Genomic DNA, 26,484 nt, shown 5'->3' with positions numbered 1-26,484 from the left:
TAAGTGTCATGTTCTCATTCCTCTGGCTCTGCCCTCTGCCCCTCCCCCCCACCCAGCCCATGCCACCCCTAATCAATTGTTGCTTCACCATGATCCTATAATAACATTTTTTCTGGTCCTTGTCATATTAAACATTAGTGACCCTGTAAACCTTCAGTGAGTTCATGGATCAATTGTGTATTAACTCCCTCCACTGCCTCCCTCCCATTTTCTCCTCCACCCACACCATTCCAGCTTTGATCCCACCACTTCACTGAAACAAATCTTGTTGCCAAGCCAACGTTTGATCCTCGGGCCTAGGGCTGGCTTCTTGGGCAAATGACCTGTATCGTTGCGTAGGTCTCATACTTGGTTTAATGCTCTGCTATCATGGTCTTGAAATTCTTAATGATTTCCCACAAGGGCCTCCACATTTACACTGGACCCCCCAAATTATGTAGCTGGTCGTGTTCAGGCCTGATCTTAACCAGATCTCTTCAAAGCACTTCACACAGCCCGTCAGCCTCTTGGAACACATCCTGAATTCCTGGACACCAGTCTCCTTGCCCCCTCCCCCTCCATTTATGGCTCCTTCCTGTCTCTCCCTTCTCTCCAGGTTAAGTATCTGCACCCTCTTCTTTATCTAGACTCACTGCCTGAGTGATCCCATCCAGTTTCCAGTCTTTAATGTATTATCTACACTGTTGCTGCTGACAGTAACACAAATTAAAACGACAGTAATAATAGCTACATTTGAGCGTTTTCTATGTGCCACGCATGTCTTCTGAGTATTATTTCACTTAATACTTTAAATGCCTTAATTTCATTAAATCTCTCTAAGATTTACCTGGGTGCGCACACCAAAAGCTGGGCACCTTTGTTTCTTTTCTTTCTTTCCCCTTCACATCTAATGTGTTTGCAAGCCTTGTGGACTCCCGTCTTTATGATATATCTTGGTTTTGACTGCTTCTACTATTTCCATAGCCTTCAGCCTAGTCCAAACCACCACCTTCTGGCCGGATTATTACAATAGCCTCCTGAGTGATTTCCTTCTTCCTGCTGTGCATACTCCACACAACAGCCAGAGTGAGATTTTTTGTTCGTTTCGTCTAAACATTTTATTAAAGTGTAAGATATTTACCACAATTGGACAGCTTGCAGAATTTCCACAACTGTGACATGCCCATTTTGCCAACATCCAGAGTGAGAAGCTCTCTTGTGCTCCCTTCTAGCCACTGTCCTCCCTTCCTACCACCCACATGATCTCTATGCTGACTTCTAACTCCATAGATTAGTTTTGCTGCTTCTTGAACTTCGTATAAATGAAATTTAATTACACGTTAGGTGCACGGTATGAATATACCACAGCTTTTGTATCCGTTTTACTTTGATGGACAGTTGGGTTTCTAGTTTTGGTCTTCTTAGAATAGTACTTCCACAACATTATTGTACATGTCTTCTGCTAAACATGCATAAGAATTTCTGTAGGTATATATCTAGGCGTCAAATTCTGAGTCAGATGGTAAGTGTACATTCAGCTTCAACAGATTTCAAAACAATTTTCCAAGGGTGCTTAAAACGACCACCATTATTTGAGAGCTCCACTTGTTACACATACTCACCAAGATTTGGTACTATTTATCTCTTTTGTTGTAGCCATTCTAATGAGAGTGTAGTGATATCTTATTGTGGTTTTAATTTGCACTTTCCTAGTGACTAATGGATTTGAGCACCTTTTCATGTTTATCGGCCATTTGCATAGCCTCCTTTATGAAGTGCCTATTTAAGCCCTTTGCCTATGTATTTGCCTGTCGTATTTTACTGCCTTTCCTTATTGATTTGTAGGATTCTTTATATATTCTTTATTATATGTTGGATAAATGTATTGTAAATATCTTTTTCGTCTCTGTGGCTTGCATTTTCACTTGCTTGGCGGTATCTTTCAATGAGCAAAATTTCTTAATTTTAGTGTAGTACAAATTATCATTCTTTTCTTTTAGTAATTTTAGTAATTTAGTCATTTTCCGGTATTATCTAAGCAATCGTTGCCTACCCCAATGGCCATGAAGATATTCCCCTAAGTTCTCTCCTAAAAGCTTATTGTTTTACCGATCACATTTAGATCCGCAATCCATGCGGAATTACTTTTGTGTACAGTATAGTGTAGAAGTCAAGGTACATTTTTTTTCCTTGTGAATACCCAGTGGACCCAACGTCATTTTTGCAAAGATCATCCTTTTCTCACTGTCAGAGCAGCAGTTTTCTTAAATCAGATCACAAGGTCCTCCTGCTTATAATCCTTCAGTGGCTGAGAACTAAATACACACCTCTCACCATGGCTCCTTGCTGGCATCAGCTTCTCTCTGGGCTTCCATCCCTTGTTCTCTTTTTCTCCCCTCCCCTGTGGACATGCTGGTCTCCTTGCTGTTCCTCAGGTTGACAAGTGCATGGCTGTCTCAGGCCCTCACATGTGGAGCCCTCCTGCCCAGAGTGCTCTTTCTTTACGTCTTAGCCTGGATCACTCCTCATTTCACTCAAGTCTCTGCTCGCATGTCCCTTCCTTGGAAAGGACCACTAACTACCCCATATAACATTAAGAATATGGTCAAAAGGTTTAAGCTTCCACTTATAAGTACTAGGGATGTAATGTACAACATGATTAATATAATTCACACTGCTGTCTGTTATATGTGAAAGTTAAGAGAGTAAATCCTAAGAGTTCTCATCACAAGGAGAACAAATTTTTTTTTCTTTTTCTTTAATGAGAAATATGAAATGATGAATATTCACTAAACCTATAGTGGTAATCATTTCATGATGTATATCTCAAACCTGGAAGAAAAAAAAATAATATATAAAAGTCCTCTGAACATGTATGATATTATAGTCTAATGAAGCATCTCCTGCTCTGTTGTGATTCCCTGAGGGCGCGAGGTTGTGTCTTACTCCCTTTTGTAGCTCTTGTTTGTAGCATACCTTAGAACTCAGAGTCCCCAATATAATGTACATGATAATTCATTGTTTTCCCTAGTTTGTCCACATTAGCCCCAGATAATTCAAACCCTGATTTATTTAATAATTTGATGAGCTGTAATGGAATGTCAACTTTTTGTACTTTTAAAAAAAGGGGGTAGTATACAGCTTATAAACTCACTTTAACTATTTTACATGGAAACATTGCATAGGCCAAGTCCAAATGAATTTTATCTATGGCTAAGGAACTTAGAAGGTTTTCAGTGACTTTATATTTCTCTTCTAACAGTAATACTAATTGTATTTCAAGTTTATAAAGTTTTTTTTTTCTAAACATTCTACAGTCTAGACTTAGTGATTCTCATTGACCTGGTTCCTCTCACTGGGGCTATTTTGGGGCTACATGAATATATAAAATTTGGTTTTAGGGCAAGAGTTAGATCTATCTTTCATTTGTTTATTTCTTCATTCCTTGTTTAAGGCATTTATTTCCACTGTTGATTTCATTTGTTTTCCTTTTCTTAAAGCCTTAAGTTAATGTCTGAAACACATGACTCTTTTATTAATTGTAGAATGTCATAACAGAGCAAAAAGTGTGTTTTAAGATTACCTTATCTAGCTATAAAAGACATTACTGGTCAATTAACAAAACTGGAAAGCAGTAGATTAAAGTACTGTCACTGGTAAATTTTCTGAAATTGATTATAGTGCTATTGGTATGTAAAAGAATATCTTTATTCTTAGAAAAATACACTTAAGTATTTAGGAATAAAGGTGCCATGATGATGAATTTACTTACCCCAGAATCGCTTAGGAAGAAAAAATTGTGTGTTTGTATGTGTGCCCACACATACAATGCTTGTGTACAGAAAAAGAGTGCGCACAGGAGCAAATTATAAACCAAATGGGGCAAAATAGTAACAACAGGTGGATCTGGTAAAGGGTATATTAATGTTCTTTATACTATTTTTATGACTGTTCTATAACTGTGAAGTTATCTCTGCATAAACAGTTTAAAAAAATCATTCTCATCCAGCCCTCTCAGGAAAAGCATTCAGTCCTTATGACACAAAGATTAAGTTACTTTCGCAGTCAGCCTGAGAGAGACAGAACTGACTCCTACTCCTGTGTCTCTGTTGTATTGTGCTGCCTTCTTCTAGTAAATAGTCATTGAGTTCTAACCAAATACAGGGGCCAATAATCCTGCTCTGTGGCTACATAGGACACAGCCAAGCTTGCATATTAGTGATGTGGCTTTGGGTTTCTTTTACAAATGTTTTTGCCATTGCTTGGTCTGTCTCACAACCTCCAGGCCCCTCTGTTACCTGGACGTCTTGTTCTTAGATATGCTGCCCATTGTAATGAGACATGCCTACATTCGTGTTTTAACACACAGTGGTTTTGTTCTTCTATTTCTTAATAGCTACCGGTTCTTGGGATACGTTTCTCATGCTGTGGAGTTTCAAGCCGCAAGCTAGAGCTTTCAGATATGTGGGTCACAAGGACATTGTAACCAGCGTGCAGTTTTCTCCACTTGGAAACTTACTGGCATCTGCTTCACGAGACAGGACCGTTAGACTCTGGATTCCTGATAAGTAAGAGAAACGAACACCTGTTATGCTCTGGATTTAGAAATGTGAAAGAATACTGGAGGCGGGCTGTTCCCTGTGCGATTCTTGGAATGCCCACACCCCTAGTTACCTGCACATCTTTAGTCTGAGTCACAAACAAGGTGTACTGCCCTTGTCGTAAAGTCAGACTATTTCATTACCATTTTTTCCTCATCTTTAACTCATAATTGTGTCTTCTGTTTGAAAACTATTTCTAACCATGGAAATATGCTTAATATGTCCTAAGGTTTTCTTGGGGCGGGGGCGGGGGCGGTGGTTAGGAAGGGTGATGGTTATCAATCCCTTTATAAATCTGATGTAAGCTTTAGATCGTCTCCCCAGAGAGATATACATCAGCCTGTCTAATCAAGATTTTACAGTTTATTAACCTACTACCACCCATCGCGGATCCTTGAGGGGACTTTGAATCTCTATTAAAAACCCCGGGGCTAGCTATTCTTTGATGCATATCATTCATTTGGGCTCCAGAATTTTCTTGTTAAAGAGAATTTCTGACAAATGTATAAACCTCATTGCATTTGTGCACAGTCCTATCCTGTCATAGCAAACCTCTCTATAAGAGGTTTTTTAAATCCTAGCTGATAGCCCATCTATTTTAAGCAATTATTGAGCCTTGATTATTTTAAAAGTTCTTAAACTCTTAATTATAAAGAATTTCAAGCATACATGAAAATAGAATGGGTGACGTGACAACTCCCTCCCCACATAACCATCCCCCATATCCAGCAGTTATCAGTGTTCTGTCAGTCTTGTTTCATCTGTTCCCCCGTTGCCACACACCTTTTTTTTTTCTTTTCTGGAATACGTATTACTAGAACAAATCTCACACATCATATCACTTCCTTCATAAATACTTAGGATAATAAGAAACGAGTGTTTTCCTTCACTCTGTTGTGGCAGGATTTGATTTGTGGTACGTGCCTGAAGAGGCTCAGGCACTCGCAAATGAATGAAAGTTCCAGGGGCATTTCCCTGCCAGTGGGCACTTTTTTCCTGCCACTACCCAAAGGATCTCCATACTGAGAAATCTGAACATTATCCCGAGGTAGCAAACACTGCTGAGGAGAAGTGACATATTATGATACTGCAGATGGCAATGTAGAGGGAATTGTAAGGACAAGAGGCTGATTTGGGGTCCAAAAGTGAAAGCATTTTTTAAAATCCTTCACTTTAGGAATTTAGGACTAGTGGTTTGTTATTCTCAGCACAGCCTGTCTCCCATCGCTAATTCAGGGAAATCTCAGTAAACTGCACGAGGGTAGATGAGGTGAAAGCACACTAAATCATTAACTTGTACTGGCTAATCTAAGTACAACAATTAGGCTTGTGTAGACACGTCTAGTTCCTCTTCCTAAATCAGATCACAGTGGTGCCAGGGCAATAGTGGGTCATGGCAAGGAGAAGGAAACTAACCAGTTACCTATTGCTGCATAACAGTCCTCAAAACTTAGTAGCTTAATACAATAACTATCATTTCTCACAATTTTCTGGGTTCCTGGATGACTCCTCTGCCCCATTGATGTTGGCTCTTACTCACGCAGCTTCATTAAGCTGGCAGCTGGGCTGGCAGGTCCAGTGCCTCCCTCATACACCTGTGGCCTTAGTGCCGGCTATTGGCTGGGGCACCGTGGTCCTCCAGCACTATAAGGACCTCCTTACAGCATGGCAGCTGGATTCTAGGATGGTAAAAGCCAGAGCTGCTAGACTTTTTAAAGGCTGGTCCTGAAACTTGCACAGTATGTATCCCTTCTGCCACATTCTGTTGGTCAAAGTAAGTCACAGCACCAGCCGAGATTCAAAGGGAGGAGAAATGGATGGATTCCACCTCCCATGGGGAGGAGTGGCGTGTGTGCACAGGGATGAGGGGAATTGTGGGCAGCCGGATGAGCAAACACCAGAACTGGTGGCGGGAAGGCTAAGAAAGCATAGTAGGAGCGAGTTCGGAGGCAGGTCTGGCCTGGCGTTCATCACAGTCGGCAGTCAAGAGAATTTGGGCGGAAAGGGCAGGTGAACGTGTGGGAGGTGGAAAGTCCATGTGAAGGCAATGTGAGGAACTAGAAACCAGTTAAGCACCAGCACAACAAACACTAGGCACTCTTATCTCGGTTTCCTAGATGCTTCCTGTTGAGACCGGACCTGGATCTGGCTGTTGGGCCAGCCTGTAGCCGAGAGGAGCGGCTTTTAGAAAGAATGCAAGCAGGAAAGCCTCCTGCAGTATGGAGTGCAGAAGAAAGTTCAGGGCAGACTTTGATGATACCAGCTGTCTCTTGGCTTCCTGGCCATAGCAGATGCCAAGTCTTTTCTTTGTTTTCTCTAGGCTTTATACCTAAAATCAGGCCATACTGTACTCCTGACTTCTACTCAAAGAACTTTCCCTTGAAACCTCACTGACCTAGTAGTCCCTGAATGCTCCCTCCTATTTTGTTTTTAAATATTGATTTTAAGTATTCTTGGTATGTCATATATCAGGTGATGGAGATTTATGACAAAGTCACCTCTGCCTTCTACAGGCCACTGGAAGGGAAAGCCAGGACGGATCTAAGAACCATTAAGTATTGACTCTTCCCAGCAGAATTCAGCAAAATGTACTGTACAGAATTCAGCAAAATGTACTGAATTCAGCAAAAAAAATTCTTTTTCCATGCCTGACATTGTGCTAGATGCTGGTCTTTTAGAGATGAATAATCAACTTTCCTGTCCTCAAAAAATTACTGCCTAATAGGAGAGAAACAGGACTATTTTAAAACAAAAATTACTGTATAATGTAATAAGCAAAATAGCTATAATAAAAAGGGAACAATTAAGCCTGTCTGGGTTGGTCAAGGGGGCTTTGCTGGTAGGGGAAAGTAGTCAGGCTAAGAAAGCTGTAAGTACAAAGCCAGAGGTGTGTTTGAAGCAGTGAGACTGTTGTAAGAGTACAAAGGTCAGTGCAGTGGCAGGATGTCTCGCCAGAGAGCTTGGGCGTTGTACTTTTTCTTGGAGAGCAGCCCATGACACGTTTACACTGGGATTTACACGCTTAGAATTATACATTTAGCAAGGCTGTAAGCACAGTATGTAGGTGACTGGAGGGAGATGAAAGATTAGAGCAGGAAGACCAGTTAAGAGGCTTTTGCAGTAATCTAGGTGAAGGATATTGAGGGTATGTATATCTACCTTAATGCAAGCATAGCTGGGATGGAAAGAAGAGGAGGGATTCAAAAGATATTTAGGAGGTGATAGCAGTCTCACTATCACATTAAATAGGTTGCTGACCTATCGGATGTTGGGGAGGAGCTGAGTGTAACTTCCAGGCTTCTGCAAATTCTGCTGCCTGATCTTCTTCAAACACTTGTGGTGATTTTTCCCATAAGGCATCACCTGTATAAATATGATTTTCTGAATGGAAAAATTGCTAAGGCTAAATGTAGTATAAAGTGAAAGTACCTTGGGAACTTGGAAACGCTGACACAAAGTAGCATTTCCCAAATGTCACCATTTAACTCCAGCGCTGTCTACTAGCCTACCCCTAATTATGTCAGCATTTTTCCTGCTGCTTCTCCTTATATGCCACACATTATTTTCTCCACCTTTTTTTTCCTATTCTCTTTTTCCCACCCTAGCCAAGAAAGAAAAAGTATCTGAAATTTCAAGGTGTTGAGAACTGAAGGATCAATATGTTATTACCATTTATCTTTTGTTTTGCTTATGAATGTAAGATTGGGCTCAGGGCTGAGCAAGGCCTTAGGTATACCTCAGGATCTCAGTTCGCATTGCTGGTGGGTGAAAGCGGGAAAGTCAGATCACCCAGGGACATTCTGCATGGAGGCAAGTGACATAGGGAACATCTCCTCCTTCCCAAGCCAGACTGCCAGTCCACACAATTTCCACGTGAGCCCAGTTTGAAAACCCTACCTTAGAGCTCTTCATTTAATGAATCTTAGGTTTTCTAGCTTGCAGTTCATTTAAACTGTATGTTGCTCTTTCTAGAGGAACAACAGGAACTTGTTCAAAATATTATTCCGTAGCTTCCAATTAAAGCAAAGTCAGCAAATGCATTTCAGGGTGGGGACCACTAGGCTCTCACTTGTTTAGTGTCAGCTGTGACTTTAACAAAACCAGCTTGGAACAGTGTCAGTGAAGAGTACAGTACAACACAGCCTTTTCACACTTCTGTCAGTTTTTACAACAAACTATTTTATATGTTTCAAAGTCTGTATACTGATAATTAAATCAAATGTTATAAATATTAAACTGTTTGTCTCCAGGAGAGGGAAATCCTCTGAATTTAAAGCTCACACAGCTCCAGTTAGAAGTGTGGACTTTTCAGCCGATGGCCAGTTTCTTGCTACAGCTTCTGAAGACAAATCTATCAAAGTATGGAACATGTATCGCCAGCGCTTCTTATATTCTCTGTACCAACACACACACTGGGTTCGCTGTGCCAAGTAAGTGCAAAGTTTCACAGTAAGGTTTCCACATTTTTTTTTCCTGCTATAGTCCATGTTTTACCCCCCCGACTCCCAGAAAAGGAGATTGAGGGCAAATTCATTCATTCATTTGTTCATTCATTCAGCAAATATGTATTGTGTGCTTGCTATGTGCCAGGAACAATAGTAAACAAAACGGTCAGAAACCGCTGCTCTCGTGAAGCTTATATTCTGGGGAGGGGAGACAGACAATAAACAAATGGGAAACTGGATATGGTAAGTCAGATGGTGGTAAGTGCTATGGGGAGAAACAGATGGGAAGGGGGGCTGCCAGTTTAAACAGGGTGTTCAGCGACTGCTCCCAGAGAGGGTGGCCTTTGAGCAGAGGGAGGGCAGGGAGTGAGGGTTGAAGATGTTTGGGAAAGGAAAGTCCGCGTGGAGGAAGCAGGAGTGAAGGCCCTCAGGCGGGAGCTGGGTCGCTGTGTGAGGACAAGAAGACAGGGGCGGCCAAGAGTGCGGCGAAGCCGGGGAACAGCCCTGACGGGCACGCTGAGTAGATGCGCCGTTGGAGCATGTTCATCTCCCTGACTTACAGTTTAACGGGACCCCTCTGACCACTGTGTGGTGAGTAGACTGTCAGAAGTCAGGGCAGAGCCCGGAGGTGCAGGCTGTTGCAGTGGTTCTCATCCCGGTTTGGTCCAGGGTAGTGGCCGTGGAGATTTTGAGAAGCGGTTGGATTTTTAGATAATCTATACAGTTGACCCTTGAACAACACAGGTTTGGGCTGCAGGGGTCCACTCATACGTGCATTTTTTTCAGTAGTGTCGATAAATACTAGTGTACTTCACAAACCGAGGTTGGTTGAATCCACAGATGTGGAAGCGTGAATACGGAGGAACCTTGGATTCCAAGGGCAAACTAAGTCACACACGGATTTTTGACTCTGTGGAGTGTTGGTGCCCCTAACCCCCGTGTTGCTCAAGGGTCAACTGTAGTTTGAAGTTACAACCAAAAGTACTTGCTGTCGTGTTGGATGTGACGAGAAAGAGAGAAACCAAGAATGACTCCATAATCTTTGGCAACAGTCTGTTGGGACAAGTGCTATTGTGTTATTAAGGTCTGCTAATAGCCGCGGAGCCCTCTATTCCTAAGACACAGTGCTATAGTACTTAAAATACATATCTCCTTTCCCCATCGGAACTGGCCAGGGAGGGAAGGGCTGTTGTTCTAAATTCCCCATTTTACAGATGAGGAAACTAAGTTTCAGAGTTAGAGTTAGAGCTCATCTAGCTGAAAGTGACAGAAACCCATTCTTTTTCACTTCTCAAGGTGGTTTTGTTGCCTGTTTGATAACCTTGGAGTTGGAAGGAGAGACCAGAACGAGGGACTCCAATGCTGTTAGCTCTCTCTAGGCCTCTCTAACATGCCAGCTTTACTCTCTGAGAAACCCTAAGCTTTGAGAGGAAACTCTAAGCTTTGAGAGGAAAAGCTTCTCCCAGATCCAGTTAGAAAAGTACCCAGGGGTGACTCTGGCCCAGCTAGGACCCTGTACCCATCCCTTCACCAGGCAGTGAGACACTGTGATTGTTCAAATTTATCCAGGCAGCCAACTGAGACAAGCTACCCTGGCTGGGGAGGAGGGGTCATACCAACCATGTTTTCTGGTGATGCAGAGAGAGGAGAGTTCTCACAAGAAGGGGGCTGGTACAGAGGTAATCAGTGGGGGAAGCTGTGAACCCTGTGGTCACCTGGATTTGTGCACACCATATGACATAACATGCCAGGTGTCCACAGCTAGGATGTGGTGGAGTGAGCATATGAGCCCAGCTCTCTGTCTTGCCTTACAGTCCAAACTCTTAACCCTTGTTATGCTCTCTGGGGGGCATTATTGCCCAGGAGGTGTTGATTATAATTTATGGTAATGAGTCTAAGCAGACTAAAAAAGGATAGAAGATCATACTTTTAGTCAATAGTTTTTCTTTTTTTTTTCCTTCTAAAGGGCTTAGCTACTCTTGGCTCTGGCCATCTTAGTGTTATTTTCCATATATGCCATATGTCTGTGTGGTTACAAATATATAGATTCAAATCCCAGCCCCACCACTTACTAGCTATATGACCTTTGGGGAAATTATCTGATTTCTCATGCCTCAGTTTTCTTATCTGTAAAATTAGGATGATAACAGTAACCTGCCACCTAGGTTGTCATGGTATTTAAATGAGTAAATTTAAAAGCCCCCATACTAATCAGTAGATAAATCTTAGCCATCATCCCCATCACCATCATTGGACATCTCATTCTTTTTTAATTTTTACATGTATTATGTAACTTGAATTGATCATTTTTCCCCACCTAAGGGGGTGGCACGATTTGTATTTATTTATGAAATGATGTTGTAAATAAGAGGAGGCAGAGATCTATTATCTAGTGGTTGGGGCCTGGGGAGCAGAGGTATAGGTGGCAGGGCCGGGTACTAGGAAGGGTCATTTAACTCCCACTATGTACCAACTCTGGATATGTTCAGTAAAGAGACTGATTTCTGTTACTTTCATCAGGGAGCTCAACATAAGCAAAAGCACTGAATATTGATTTAACTAATCAAGACAGAATGTGTCCTCTATATTCTGACTAATAATAAGAGCTGTTATTTATCCACTGTGATCTATGTATCTCTGTTTCCTTTCATAAAGAATTTAAAGTGGTTTATAATAACTGACATACCTATGTATACATCAGTCACTGGAGGGAATGGAGAGACAGTTCTATCTAGAACCACGTAACCTGGGTTAGTGCAGTTTTGGCATGAGGTGTAGCCTGAGTTTCCTGCAGCCCAGGTATTAATGGAATGATGGAGGCTGACATATTTCCATTTTCTAATAACAAGAAGGAATCCTATCAAATTGTTCAGATAAGAGAAAATTTTTCCTGGAGTAGATTCTAGGAAATACTTTATTCCTTGCCCTTGTATTGAATTATCTATGTATAATATAAATGTTAAAAAGGAAAAAAGGTAACACTAATGTAAGATAGAACTTATGAAAGGTTGAAAGATCACCAATGTGAAATTTTCGTCATCAAAACATTCCTTTAATAAGCATAGCCCCCGATACGATCCACACATCTGTGCTGGGTGTTAAGTATGGTGAGATGAAAGACACCATCTTAGCCTCAAGGAGCTTTTATAATTCAAGGGAAAAAATATATATATAAATAATTATAAAAGGGTGTGTCCTATGGGAAAATGATATACATGACGAGGGAGTGTGCGAGTGGAGCATTGAACTAGGCTTGTGTGAGGAAAAGTCAAAAGAGACATTGTGAGCCCCTAACTGAGGGGGGCGGGGAGAGGAGAAGAGGAGGGAGTGGCGAATCGTCAGACGGGAAGCGGGTGGCAGACCTTCCAGAGGGAATCAGTGGGAGTGAGCACCGTGACTGAGAGAGTGTGGTGCTCTGTCAACTGTTCAGCTATGGCCATGCTCAGGAAATAAGGTGGGGTGAGGTGTAGGAGGAGATGGGAAGGCTCAGCGTTCAGGGTCCTGGATGATGTGAAAAGACTTTGGACTTCATCCTGCAGGTGATACGGAGGCACCAGAGAGCTTGGAATCTGGAAGAAGCGTGATCTGAGCTCTTCTTTATTAATTGGTCTATTCTACTGGCATGACTTTGCGTTTAGAGGGTTGGCATGAGATAGTCCAAGATTCACGTGCCCACATATAGCACCTTGTTACCCTCGGGCATGTTTCGGTTCACGGCTCTCTGCCTCTGTGGAAAGTGAGGGTGATGAGGCTCCTCAAAGTGGACTGTTGCGAGGGTGAGAAATGTAAGTTTACAGCGTTTGGGACTGAGTGATGCCACAGGACTGCCGTGCCTCCAGCTGAGCACCGTCTGCTAGGGTGAAACTCGGGAAGTGGGGGGAGCCTTTGAAAATGTTGTTTTTCCTTAAATCAAGAGAAGAAAGCCATGGTGGAATTTTGCACTTTGCCTAACATCATTCCCCGTTTTCTGGTGGTAGTGCCCACATTTTCCCTGAGGAACCAGCCCTCCCCGACGGTCCCTCTATGTACTGTGGTGGCCCTGTCTCCAGTCCAGCAGGAGGCTCAGCTCAGGTTTGCCATACGGGACAGAGCATCTCCCTTCCTACAGGAGAGAGTGAGCCTTGTTAGAACTGTAGTCCTTTGTTGTGGGATTTCTATCTTGAGGCTTATTTAAACCTGAACTGCTGAGGGACACCGTGCACAAAATACTGACCTAAGAATGATGCTGGTTCTTTCAGAGGAGAGCGGAGCTGTGAGAGGAAGACAGAAATTGTTGTCTGATTACATGGTGTGGTTTCTAGGTACAGCCATGCCTGGAATTATTAGTGGGAGTGGGGAGGGGCCGGAGAGGGAGACAGAGACATGAGCCTTAAAATATTTCTTTTCACTCTTTTTTTAAAAGGCACTTTCCATAGGAAGTGATAGTGAAGCAGAGTTTTGGAAAAATGGGATTGATCCTTGCATCCAGTCATGTGCACTCGTGATTCCTGTTTTATCTCCATCCCCAACACGGCCTTAGTTTTCAGCATCATTATCACTTGTGGAGACTTTTGCAATAAACTCCTAAATGTTTTCCATGACCACAGATTGGCATTTATTCCCTCCTTCCCCTACGGCCTCCAAAGAGACTTTTGTGAAACGCAAATCTGATTGTGCTCTTCCTTAGGTTAAAGCCACTCGGTGACTCCTGTCCAGGCACACTTGTCCTGCCACATCTGCTCTGCCTTCCTGTTACAAGCTCGCCTTTCTTTCCTTTTCACCATTCACCTTATTGCAGCTACACAAGGTTCCCCAAGTGTGCGATGCTCTGTTGTGTTCTGTGCCCCTTCACATGTTGCCTGCCATACCTGGAATGCCCCCAATTCCACCCTCCCTTCACCAGCCTGCTTTGCATCTCTTCCTCTAAGAAGTGTTTCCAACTCTCCCAGGGGGAGCCTCTTATGATTCCTTTATGCCACCACATTACCCTGTTAATGAGGTCTGTTTGCCAGTTTAGGCCTCACTTCCCTATTAGACTTTGAATTACAAGTATTTTATTCATTGTGTATTCTCATGCCAGGGACCATTCTAAATTCTGTAAATACCGCAGAAAGTAAATCAGACAAAATTCCTACTGTCATGGAACTCCTTCTATCAAAAGGAGACAGACAATAACCAAATATACTAGTGATATGTGCTCTGCAGAAAAGTGCTGTAGCGGGTAACAGGACAGAGAGTGACGGGGATGGGAGGTGCTCTTCTACATATGGTGGCCAGGGAAGGCAGCTCTATTAAGGTGATATTGACTGGAGTGGGAGAACTAATAAGGTGTGGGTATCGGGGGAGAGTGTTGAATTTAGAGTCAGATACAGTGTGAGAGACACTGCAGAGTGTTAGTTATAGGGTGAGGAAGGCTCAGAGGAGTTGTGTAAAAATGTGGGTCGAATGAATCCATGAAAGGTTGACCGCTAATGTGCAGGTGGCTTTGGTGGGAGTTTTCATGGGCTTCTTCAGGAAAGAGTCATTTTTGTGGATTTTTTTATACCAAATTCAGGAGTACTATACATGCATGTTATACATGAGGAATATTTAAGTGGCTTCACTACTTTTTCGTTTTGTTTTATTTTTGATCAGATTGATAATTTTTATACTCTGCACACCTGGTCTTAATGGAATGCCTTTATTTTGCTGGTACCTTGTGGATCTGAGGGATTGATTGATGGATTGATTTTTCAATCAGTTGTTCTCTTACTGTTTGGAGTGAGTGATTCCTGTGGAATTCTGCAGAGGCCTCTCTGGAGGAATGTTCTTTGGTAACAAATTTGGCTAAATTTAATGAATAAAGATTTCCTCTTTTGGCCGGCTTTCCATAGATGTGCTCGACAACATGAGTTCTTTCTCACACATTTATTACCATCTTTTTTCTTGACTCCTCTTAATGCAGATGGAGTCCAAGAGAGTTGGGAGGGCCTAACTGACCACTCAGGCCCGGCCTCTCAGTGCTTGTGCAACTTCCTGTGAGAGCTTCGCCTTGATGGGGTCCTTCTAGTCCAGGACTTTCTTCTAAATGTCTGAAGGATCAGAAGTTCTGTTTTGGCCCGAGGTGAGGAGGCTCAGGGGGGAACTAAGTCAGGCTTAATAAACGTAGGAGAGTCTGAAACAGAAGCCAAATTTACAATTTATTGACAGTGACAGCGCTAACCTTCAGAGGGGCTAGGGCATTTGCATGCCTCGGTCAGGGCCTTCTTCCACTCTGTCAACAAAGTCAGAATAAGGGCTCAGTGGGCCCTGGAACTAAGGCAAGAAAGTTTGTTGAAAAAAATCCTGATGGATAGTTTTTTCAGGTTAGGGTAGTAAGATGGGCTTATCTCCTCCACATATACGTACCTGCCGAGGAAACTGCACAGTCAGTTCTGCTGGTCAGGTACTCTCTTCCCTGGGCCAGGCTGGAGACACCCTGATGGATGATTGCTCTTGCTCTTGCCTCGGGTGGTTCCTGGGCACCTCCTCTCTCTTGACATAGTATCTTTTAGGTGGTGCAGTAGAGCTGATTGGTTTCACTAGCATGTGATCCTGCAAACGTGACATAACTCCTCTGGTCCTTAGTCTGCTCCCTTATAAAATGGATACAAAGGAGTACCTTCCTCAGAGAGTCATCCTGAAAACTGAACAAGTTAATGAATGTAAATAATGTCAGCTATTAACTACCCTCACACTCCAGCCTTTTCTCCTTGCAGTTCTACTGGAGTCACCTTTAGGTTGTGTTCCAAAGTCATTTCACACATTTGCGCATAGTGTTTGGGGTTGCTGCTATGGGTAACTACTATTAACCTTTGAATGCATTTTATGTACTTAACTATAGAGGGTAACTTTATTTTTAACTGCTTGTGTCTGAAAATCTCTGCCTTTTAATTGGAGTGCTTAGTCCACTTAAATTTATGTAACTAGTCCTATGGTTAGATTTATTTTAACACTACCATCTTGCTCTTTGTTTTCTATTTGTCTTATTTGTTTATTTCTTTTTACTCCTTTTCTTTTGGATCAATCAAGTATTTCTTAGTATCCCATTTTATCTCCTCTATTGTCTTTTTATTTATTTATTTAAAATATTTATTTATTTGGCTGCCTGGGGTCTTAGTTGTGGCAGGCAGGCTCCTCAGTTGCGGCTAGTGGGCTCCTTAGTTGTGGCATGCATGTGGGCTCTAGTTCCCTCATCAGGGACCGAACCTGGGCCCCCTGCATTGGGAGCATGGAGTCTTATCCATGTGCCACCTGTGCCACCAGGGAAGTCCCTCTATTGTCTTTTTAGCTTTATTTTTGTTTAGTGGTAACTTTGGTCTTATATTTTTGTTTAGTGGTAACCTTAGCATATCATAGTCTAGAATTAATTTTATGCTGTTCTATATATAACGTTAGAACTTATAAAAGTTCTAATGTTAGAACTTAAAAAAATACATCTCCATTCACCCACCTCTTGACAGTTTTACTTCTACATATCATATATACCCATAATACATTAAGCAACCATTTTCTTCTAAAGAAACAAAACAGGCTTTTATATTTACCTTTTCCTGCACTCTTTTCCTTTGTGTAGATCCAAGTTTCCATCTAATATCATTTCTCTTCACCCTAAAAAACTTCATTTACTGTTTCTTGTAACCCAGGACTCCTGGTGATGAATTCTCTCAGCTTTTTGTTTTTCCTTTTTAAAGGATATTTTTGCTGAGATGTAGAATTTTATTTCAGTGGATAATTTTTCTCTCAGCACTTTAAAGATATCATTCCATTGTCTTCTGGTTTGCATTTTTTTTTAAATGAAAGCAACAGTCATTTTTATCGTTATTCTCCTGTATGTAATGTGTCTTTTTTTTCTCTGCTGCTCTAAGATTTTTTTTTGCTTAATCTTCTGTTTTTAGTGATTTGACCATGATGAACCTGGGTATGGTTTTGTATATTTTTCTTGTGGTTCATTGAACTGCATGGATCTGTGGATTGATCTTTTTTCATCATATTTAGAAAGTTTTTCTCTTTTCTTCATACATTATTTCTCTGCCCTAATTTTTTTCTCATCTTTTTCTGGAACTCCAAATTCACATTTGACCACTTGATATTGTCCCATCATTTATTGAGGCTTTGTTCATTTTCCCAAACTTCTCTTTGTGCTTCAGTTTGCATAGTTTCTATTGGCCTGTTTTCAAGTTCAGTGGTATTTTTTTCCCTGCACTGTCCAATCTATTGTAAGCTTATCCATTTCTCTGATGAGATTTTCCATTTGTTTGCTCATTATGCCCATCTTTTCTTTTAAATCCTTGAACATATTTATAATAACAATTTTAAAGTCCTTGTCTGTTAATTCTAACATTTATGTCATATCTTGATCAAAATTTTTTGCTTCTCTGTATTTTTTAAGTTTTTTGTTGTATGCACAAACATTGCTCAGTGTTTGAGAGTATGAGTTACTCTATCATCTTCTGAAAAGTGTTGAGTTTTGTTTTGGTAAACAATTAACTTTCTGCTGGCCTGGCCAGATGGTGTTGGATTTAGACTTTAGGCTGGATCCAGAGTGGCCTTTACTCTTGGGCTATAGTACTAGTGGACTTTCTAGGGCCTCAGCTGGATGCCTGGAGTGTTCAGCCAAATCGGTTCAGAACTTGAACATCTCTCAGTACTGTGTAACCTCAGGAATCTTGCTTTGGCTCACAGTCTCCGTTGTTCTCTGCCAAGCCTTCTTGTCCTGTGCATTATCAGGTTTGTATTTGACCGAAGACTCAGTGAGACTCCTCGGCAGATTTTGGGGGATTTCTGCTCTTCACAGGTCCTCTCACCTACCCTGCCCACAAAATTCCAGCCCTTTAGTAGTTCTGAATTCTAATTGCTATTTCCTCTGCTCAGTGAGACTGCAGCTGTTTCCTTGGACTCTGCGTCCTTATGCCATGCCTGAAAATGCTCCTGGGTAGAAATCTGGGATGGATTTTGTGTTTATCTCATTTGTTTTCTGTCTGTCAAGTTTCATAGCCCTGTGCTGTCTCTTGTCCAGTGCCTAAAAACAATTGCTTCATGTATTTTGCTGAGTTGTATGATTGTTTATGGTAGGGAAGTAAGTCTGATCATCATTACTGCTCCTATCCGGAACGTGAAGTTTTGCCGAAGGAATTTAGTGGAAACTGCCAAGCCAGTTTCAGAGTTTGTACAGATGAGTTAAATGTGTGAAAATAGCCAAGAAAAAAATGACCAGAAAAAATTGGAAGAAATTTGTTTAACCAGCTCTCAGAACACAGTATAAAGCTATAGAAATTAAAGTGTGGTGATCATGGTACCACGTTAGGAAAATAGGTTATAGAAAGCTCAGATGCAGATCCATATATGTTTCCTGATAAAGATGGCATTTCCAATCAGTGGGGAAATGGATGAATAGTTATTTAAAATGTTAAGATAATATTAAAGAGTTACTAAGCTCTATTTACAATAGCCAGGACATGGAAGCAACCTAAGTGTCCATCGACAGATGAATGGATAAAGAAGATGTGACACACATATACAATGGAATATCACTCAGCCATAAAAAGATACGAAATTGAGTTATTTGTAGTGAGGTGGATGGACCAAGAGTCTGTCATACAGAGTGAAGTAAGTCAGAAAGAGAAAAACAAATACTGTATGCTAACACATATATATGGACTCTAAAGAAAAATGGTTCTCAAGAACCTAGGGGCAGGACAGAAATAAAGATGCAGACGTAGAGAATGGACTTGAGGACACGGGGAGGGGGAAGGGGAAGCTGGGACGAAGTAAGAGAGTGGCATGGACATATGTACACTACCAGATGTAAAACAGGTAGCTAATGGGAAGCAGCCGCATAGCACAGGGAGATCACCTCGGTGCTTTGTGACCACCTAGAGGGGTGGGAGACGGAGGGTGGGAGGGATACGCAAGAGGGAGGGGATATGGGGATATAGGTGTATGTATAGCTGATTCACTTTGTTATACAGCAGAGACTAACACAACATGTAAAGCAATTATACTTCAATAAAGATGTTAAAAAAGATAATATTAAATAGTTATTTAATATATTAAAATAGTTGTTTTAGATGTAGTTAAGATAATTATGTTTCTATTTGGAAAAATTTAAAGTTGGATCTATATTGCACACCACACATTAACAAAAATTGTAGATAAATTAAACAACTAAACATTAAAAATGGTCTAAGTGATACTGCTTTTCCTTCCAATGCATGGACAGCATATTTAAATGAATGTAGAGGGTCAACAGAGCAATTATTTCTCCCTTAAGTATTTGAATTTTAAATGTGCCATGGACTTGAGTAATTAAAATTCTGTGTCTCTCTCTGGGCCTAGTACTTATTATGAGTTTGTCCCTGGAGTCCAGACCTACTCCATGTGGCACAGAGATGGTGCCCATTGGTGTAAGAAGAGATGAGTAGCTATATTTTCTGGACTAACTATCGTTTATGATCATACATCTTGATTCACAGAAATATTTCTTATTTTTAAGATATATCATCTATTGGGAGATATATTCATGCTTTAAAAATATAAATTACTCTAGTCTTTTTAGAAATCAATTTGCAAAATATATCAGGAGTCTTTGTTGCAGTGAGTCCACAACTGTAAATCTATCCTAAATAAATACTCTTTTGTATTTAAAGGAAAAGCTTTGTATTTAAAGATACCGCTTTCAGTTTAATTTATAATGATGAGAAACTGGAAATAACCAAGTTTTCCAAATAAAGAAAACTGGTTAAAAAAATTTAGATTATTATTTAGCCACTAAAAGGTGAATATATGTAAGTAGTGACATAAAAACATGTTTATGTGTGGGGTAAGAAGGGCAAAATTCAGAACTCATGATTATAATATAAAAGATCTGTACACGAACAAAAGATAAAGTACCTACATACATAAAATATTACATGATTTTGTTTGGGTGCTGCACTGTGGACTTTTTTTACTTACTATATTTCCCAGTTTTTTTAAACAAGCAATTTGTCTTTAACGAGTAATGAAGAAAACATGTATCGTTTGAAATATCTACATATGCGGGTTGAGAAATATTTATTTTTAGTGGCAGGTGAATTTTTCTAAAAGTTCAAATTGTTATAATCCTGTATTTTAAAAAATAATGTGTGTTGTGGTATCACTTATGTTTCTTTAGGTGTCCTCAGGCAAAAAAAAGTAGCGGCTGATGAACGACTTTTCCAACTTTGTCTTTCTAGCATTAATTTTAGGGGGGAAATCTGACCTTACTTTTCAGTGTTTGGTAGTGTTACAAGTGACCTTTGATCATCTGAATTGCAAGGATTTTTCTTTATTGCAGTAAACTATATATAATATGAAATTTACCATTTAACCACTTTCAAGTATACAGTTCAATGGCATTAAGTACATTTATGTTGTGCAAATAATTGCAAAGATTTTAAACATCAGCGTTCATTGGCTGATGAAAATCCCCTTGAAAAGTTTTTTAATGCCCTACATATTTACTGAGGACCTACTCAGTACCATATACTGTGCCTGGGGATACAGCAGTGAGTGAATAAGACAGATGTTGTTTCTCTCTTCTTGGAGTTCACATTCTCTTAGGGAAGCAAACAGAATAATTGGTTGTAAGTGTGACTGTGAGCTAGCTACTCTAAGATGCATACTGGAGAGCAGACCTACTGCGGGGAGGAGTTCAGGAAAGCTTTTCCTGAGGAAGTGACCCTGAGCAGAGACTTGAAGGATGAGTAAAATCCCCTTAGGTATTTAAAACTAGATAAAGAGGGCTTCCCTGGTGGCGCAGTGGTTAAGAATCTGCCTGCCAATGCAGGGGACACAGGTTCGAGCCCTGGTCCCAGAAGATCCCACATGCCACGGAGCAACTAAGCTCATGTGCCACAACTACTGAGCCTGTGCTCTAGAGTCTGTGAACCACAACTACTGAGCCCACATGCTGCAACTACTGAAGCCCATGCACCCTAGAGCCCGCACTCCTCAACAAGAGAAACCACCACAATGAGAAGGCCACGCACTGCAACGAAGAGTAGCCCCTGCTCGCCACAACTAGAGAAAGCCCATGCGCAGCAACGAAGACCCAATGCAACCAAAAATAAGTGAATGAAATAAATTAAAAAAAAAAAACTAGATAAAGAGTAGGGAGTGGTGTTTGAAGCAAAGGGAACAGCATGTGAGGGAACACCTGAGGCAAGAGAAAGACCCGAGAGAAGAGGGGTGTGGTGCCAAGAAGAGTAAGGTGATGGAGATGAAGAGACAGGAGGGCAGATCCTCGAGGACCCAGGAAGCAGTGGTAAGGGTGTCACTTTTTCCCAAGGGAAATGTGAAACCACCGAAAGGTTTTAATCAGAAAAAAATTTATTTAAGATTTAAAGATCACTTTTATTGATTGTGGAGAATGGAATGTCAGCAGGGCCTGTTATGGTTGGAAGAGGAAGGGCCTGATAATGGATTGGAATGTGGCAGCAAGTGGAGGAGAAAGGAATCAAACTTGACTCCTAGGTTTCTGTCTTGAGAAACCATCTACTGAGAAAAGAAACGCTGGAGGAGCAGTTCGGGGAGGAAGATAATGAGTTCAGATTTGGACAAGTTCAGAGTCAGAGGTGCCTGCAGGATATCCAAGAGGAAACGCTTAGTAGGCAGTTGTACTTATGGGTGGAAATCCCGGGAGAGGAGTCTGGGCGTGTAAATGGTAAATGACCCAGCAATAATTAGCATGTTTCATGGCATACTTAAATCTTCTTATGTCTCTTTCATCTGCTTTTTGTCTCTCAGCAGTTATAGGAATGAATCTTGTTACTGCGACCAAAAGACGGTTTCTCCTCTAATGCTGACCAACACTTAAAAAGCATAACCGTTTTGCTTATTGCCTTGAACTCCACCTTCACTATGTAAACCCAAAATCCCATCAAAGCAAACTCTGAGACTGCCAATTTTTTTTTTTTTTAATGTCTGTGCAAGTTTTAGGCCTGAATGCAAGCCAGAATTTCTCATTATCCAAATAGAAAATGGTGGCCAGGGTGGTTATGAGTTTCACAAGGTTACATAGCTGGGCAGTTGCAAAATTGGCTTTAGAATTCAGGACTCTGCACTGACTGGGTAGTCTTATTTTCACTGCTTTTTACTGCTTTCCCCTCCTATTGAATAGCTGCTGGCTTCAGAGTACCACTTACTAATGATTTGTTTCTTAAGGGACATGGAACAGTGCCTACTCTGGTCTCAGAGCCCTGAGGGCCAAAAATGTAGGGTTTTGGTTTTGGGGTTTTTTTTGGAGAATATTTTGCTTTCTGTATTTCCTTCATTTTTTCCTTCTCTCCCACTATTCCCTTTCTGTCCTCCCTTATTTTTAATTTCTTTTCCTTTTTTTTACCCTGCCCCCCTCCCCCCCAACCAGAGGTGGAGCTGGTGAGTGTGGCTGACATTGGATGCTAAATAGATATCCTTCAGCCCCTGGAGTCCAGGTTGGTCCTCAGGGACGATATCTAGTTCCTAAATGTGGCGTATCTAACTCTCAAATTAGTCTTCTGTGTCCTCCTCCTGTTTGGAGGGCGGACGGTTGAGTCACAAGCTCTCATCTCAGAAGGCTTAGCCCTTCCTCCATGCAGTTGAGTGTCTGGCAGGGATGGGGGCTGTGTGTCCTTGTTCCTCCCCCACCAGCTTTATGAAGATATAATTGACATATAACTGTGTGTAAGCGTAAGGTGTACGATGTGGTGATTTGATACATGCACGTATATATTGTATTTTTGTAGACTATTTAGTCTAATGATAAGAAATAGCCGAATGAAAATTTTGATTTCTTATGAAAACACTTTAAAACTTCTCAGGGTTCATGGACATGTTTGGCTCGCTAATGAACGAATAACTCAGTGACTGTACTTATGGACATATAATTTTATACATAGTTTCAGGAACTCCATAGATTCAAAGTTAAAGAACTCCTGTTACATAACTTGGGCTACTCTCAAGGACATGTGAACCAGTTTTTCCAGAAGAAAGTTCAAGAATTTCCTCATTTTCTCCAAAGAGTACCAGTACATTTTAAAGGCTTGAATAGGAAGTAGTTAACTTCGCAAATGCCTTACAGACAGTTCACGTCTGCTGATCCATTAGTCACTGTTGACTAATGTGACATCCATCTTCTTGACACACTTGCTGGAAGTTTTAAAAGGTGGTTAGGTGATACTGAATTAGAGTGTTAGAAATTTTTTTTATGTCTTGATAGAAATTTTATATCCTCTTAACGTTCTTCAAATTAATAACCCCATCAGATGTTGTTTGAGCCCTGACAAAAAAAGGACTATCCTTTCCTGATCAAAGTCAGGGCAAAGAGAAGCCTGTTTTATTGGCACGAACCTATTTCTGATGTATCTAATTAAAAATAAAAGGGAGGGGCTTCCCCGGTGGCGCAGTGGTTGAGAGTCCGCCTGCCGATGCAGGGGACACGGGTTTGTGCCCTGGTGCAGGAAGATCCCACATGCCGCAGAGCAGCTGGGCCCGTGAGCCATGGCTGCTGAGCCTGCGTGTCCGGAGCCTGTGCTCCGCAATGGGAGAGGCCACAACAGTGAAAGGCCCGCGTACCGGAGGGAAAAAAAAAAAAAAAAAAAGGAGAAGATACAAACCGCCATCCTCACTTTCAACCCCTCCAAAGGCGAAAAGAGCCAACAGAGAGTTTATGCGGGGATTATACACAGTGTCCAGAGCAAGTGAGAGGACCTAAGCCTGACCCCTGCTTTGGTCGTGCAGAGGGGGGTGGTAGAAACGCCCCCCTCAGCCACCGCCTTCTTTCATCCCAGTCGGCTTCTCCACTCCCCACTTATCTGAGGTTCACATTCCCTTCATTTCTCTAGTGCTGGGGAAATTTCTCCCAGGCTATGGCCCCTCCTGCTTAGGATGAATTTCTGGCTGGTCGAGATACCTTCTTTTCCTTAATTCACAAGTTTCTTTAAAATCCTGTTTCTTCTGGTAACTAATTGGCACCTTTTTGTTACCAACTCTGTTCTTACCATTATCTAAAATTATATTATTTGTGTGCCCTCCCTCCTTCCTAGTATGAAATCCTCATGAGAGTAGGGGTCTTAGCAGGCTCCTTCACTGTGGTATTCCTATTACCTAGGCCAGTGACCAGTGCCTGGTTCTGGCGGGTGCTCAGTAAATATTCGAATGAGCCAGTGAATGACTATCTTCCCCATAAACTCCTCAAGGACACTGATCGGGTATGGCAGCAGACACAGAGATTTTTATTAAGGGATTGCCTAGTGGTTAGCCTGTCAGGCAGAGCCCAGTGATATAGCCTCCTAAGAGCATTGCCAGTGGTTTTTCTCCACTTTAGAACTTTCTGTGGTTACACAAGCCACACAGAACTTCCTGTGCTCTACTTTGGCCGGTAAAAGAAACTTTCCTTTCTGTCAGAGACGTAAACAGAGTGGCTGAGAGATCTGGCTCTGGAGCCAGACTGACTAGTTCACATCTTCCTGGCTGTGTGACTGGCAGTTACTGACCCTTTATGTGCCTTGGTTTATTCATCTGTAAATGGAGGCCGGCAATAGCAATTGTTTTGTAGGGTTATTCTGAGGATTAAATCAGTTGCTACAGGTAAAGTGTTAAGAACCATTCTAGGACACAGATGCTCAGTAAATGTTGACAGGGTAATGATGATGATGGTGGTGGTGGTGGTGGTATTTGGCCAATAATATCATAGAATGAGTATATTTGTACTTTGCTTTTAACCTAATCCTTCCATTCTATTACATTTTTTTAATCATTGCTTTCTTAAAATGTCAGAATCAACTCATCAACTAGAAATATTCTTATCATTTAGAATGCTCACATTAAATAATTTTTTAGAAGACAGCTTATTAATAAACACAATTTGATTTCTTATATTAGTTGTTTACAATTACTATGTAAAGTTTATTTTCATGGGGATACTGAATAGATTTTTCTTCCCCAGTGTCTATACAAAATAAGTTACATCTATTTGGAGCATTTCTGTAAAACTGTCTTTCATATTTGAATCTTCCTCACATATTTTCCTAAAGGAAAAGATTAATAAAATATTATGATAAAATCAAGCTGAACTGCCCGGTGTGGAAAATATTTCCTTGCAAGGTTATTTTCTTGAATTTTTAAAAACGATTTCACATAGAACTTAATTATTCATCTATGTTGCTTTTAAAATATGGTGAATTCATAAATTCCAGATTGAAAGCTTCTGTTAGGAAGAATTATTTGTCGGCCAACCTTAAGAATGGGAGGGGCAGGGGAGGGGACAGTGAGAAAACAAAAAGAAAAACCTTCACTTATAACCCACACCCTTAGTTAATCACTTTTATAGTAATCTGGGCAGAGAGGGAAACTACAAATAAAATTGAAACATAATCGGTCTGTGACCTAAATCTTTTTTTGGTTTTTGTTATTGCTAAAATATTAATAGCAAAATTACTGTTCATAGTTTCTTTGTTTTTTTAATTTAATTTTTTTTATACAGCAGGTCCTTATTAGTCATCAGTTTTATACACATCACTGTATACATGTCAATCTCAATCGCCCAATTCATCACACCACCACGACCACCCCCCCCCGCTGCTTTCCCCCCTTGGTGTTCATACGTTTGTTCTCTACGTCTGTGTCTCAATTTCTGCCCTGCAAACCGGTTCATCTGTACCGTTTTTCTAGGTTCCACATATATGCATTAATATACGATATTCGTGTTTCTCTTTCTGACTTACTTCACTCTGTATGACAGTCTCTAGATCCATCCACGTCTCAACAAATGACCCAATTTCATTCCTTTTTATGGCTGAGTAATATTCCATTGTATATATGTACCACATCTTCTTTATCCATTCGTCTGTCGATGGGCATTCAGGTTGCTTCCATGTCCTGGCTACTGTAAGTAGTGCTGCAGTGAACATTGGGGTGCGTGTGTCTTTTTGAATGATGGTTTTCTCTGGGTATATGCCCAGTAGTGGGATTGCTGGATCATATGGTAATTCTATGTTCAGTTTTTTAAGGAACCTCCATACTGTTCTCCATAGTGGTTGTATCAACTTACATTCCCACCAACAGTGCAAGAGGGTTCCCTTTTCTCCACACCCTCTCCAGGGTTTGCTGATTGTAGATTCTCTGATGATGCCCATTCTAACTGGTGTGAGGTGATACCTCATTGTAGTTTTGATTTGCATTTCTCTAATAAGTAGTGATGTTGAGCAGCTTTTCATGTGTTTCTTGGCCATCTGTATGTCTTCTTTGGAGAAATGTCTATTTAGGTCTTCTGCCCATTTTTGGATTGGATTGTTTGTTGTTTTAGTATTGAGCTTCATGAGCTGTTTATATATTTTGGAGATTAATCCTTTGTCCCTTGCTTCGTTTGCAAATATTTTCTCCCATTCTGAGGGTTGTCTTTTTGTCTTGTTTATGGTTTCCTTTGCTGTGCGAAAGCTTTGAAGTTTCATTAGGTCCCATTT

The 26,484-nt window shown here is 41.1% G+C and overlaps 1 protein-coding gene across 3 annotated transcripts in view; it reads left to right on the top strand.

Moving 5' to 3' along the window:
• POC1B (POC1 centriolar protein B) overlaps nt 1-26,484 on the top strand; it is a 104,199-nt gene that overhangs the window by 16,992 nt on the left and 60,723 nt on the right. For all 3 annotated transcript variants that reach the window (XM_067697513.1, XM_067697510.1, XM_067697511.1), the window contains exons 3-4: nt 4,376-4,547; nt 8,831-9,010. In XM_067697513.1, the coding sequence (XP_067553614.1) occupies nt 4,376-4,547; nt 8,831-9,010 (352 nt within the window). The remainder of the gene's footprint in view (nt 1-4,375; nt 4,548-8,830; nt 9,011-26,484) is intronic.

Source organism: Pseudorca crassidens, chromosome 11, assembly GCF_039906515.1.
Source record: "Pseudorca crassidens isolate mPseCra1 chromosome 11, mPseCra1.hap1, whole genome shotgun sequence".
Taxonomy (NCBI): Eukaryota; Metazoa; Chordata; class Mammalia; order Artiodactyla; family Delphinidae; genus Pseudorca; species Pseudorca crassidens.
Note: the sequence above shows the minus strand (reverse complement) of the source record. Positions and strands in the feature narration are given on the sequence as shown.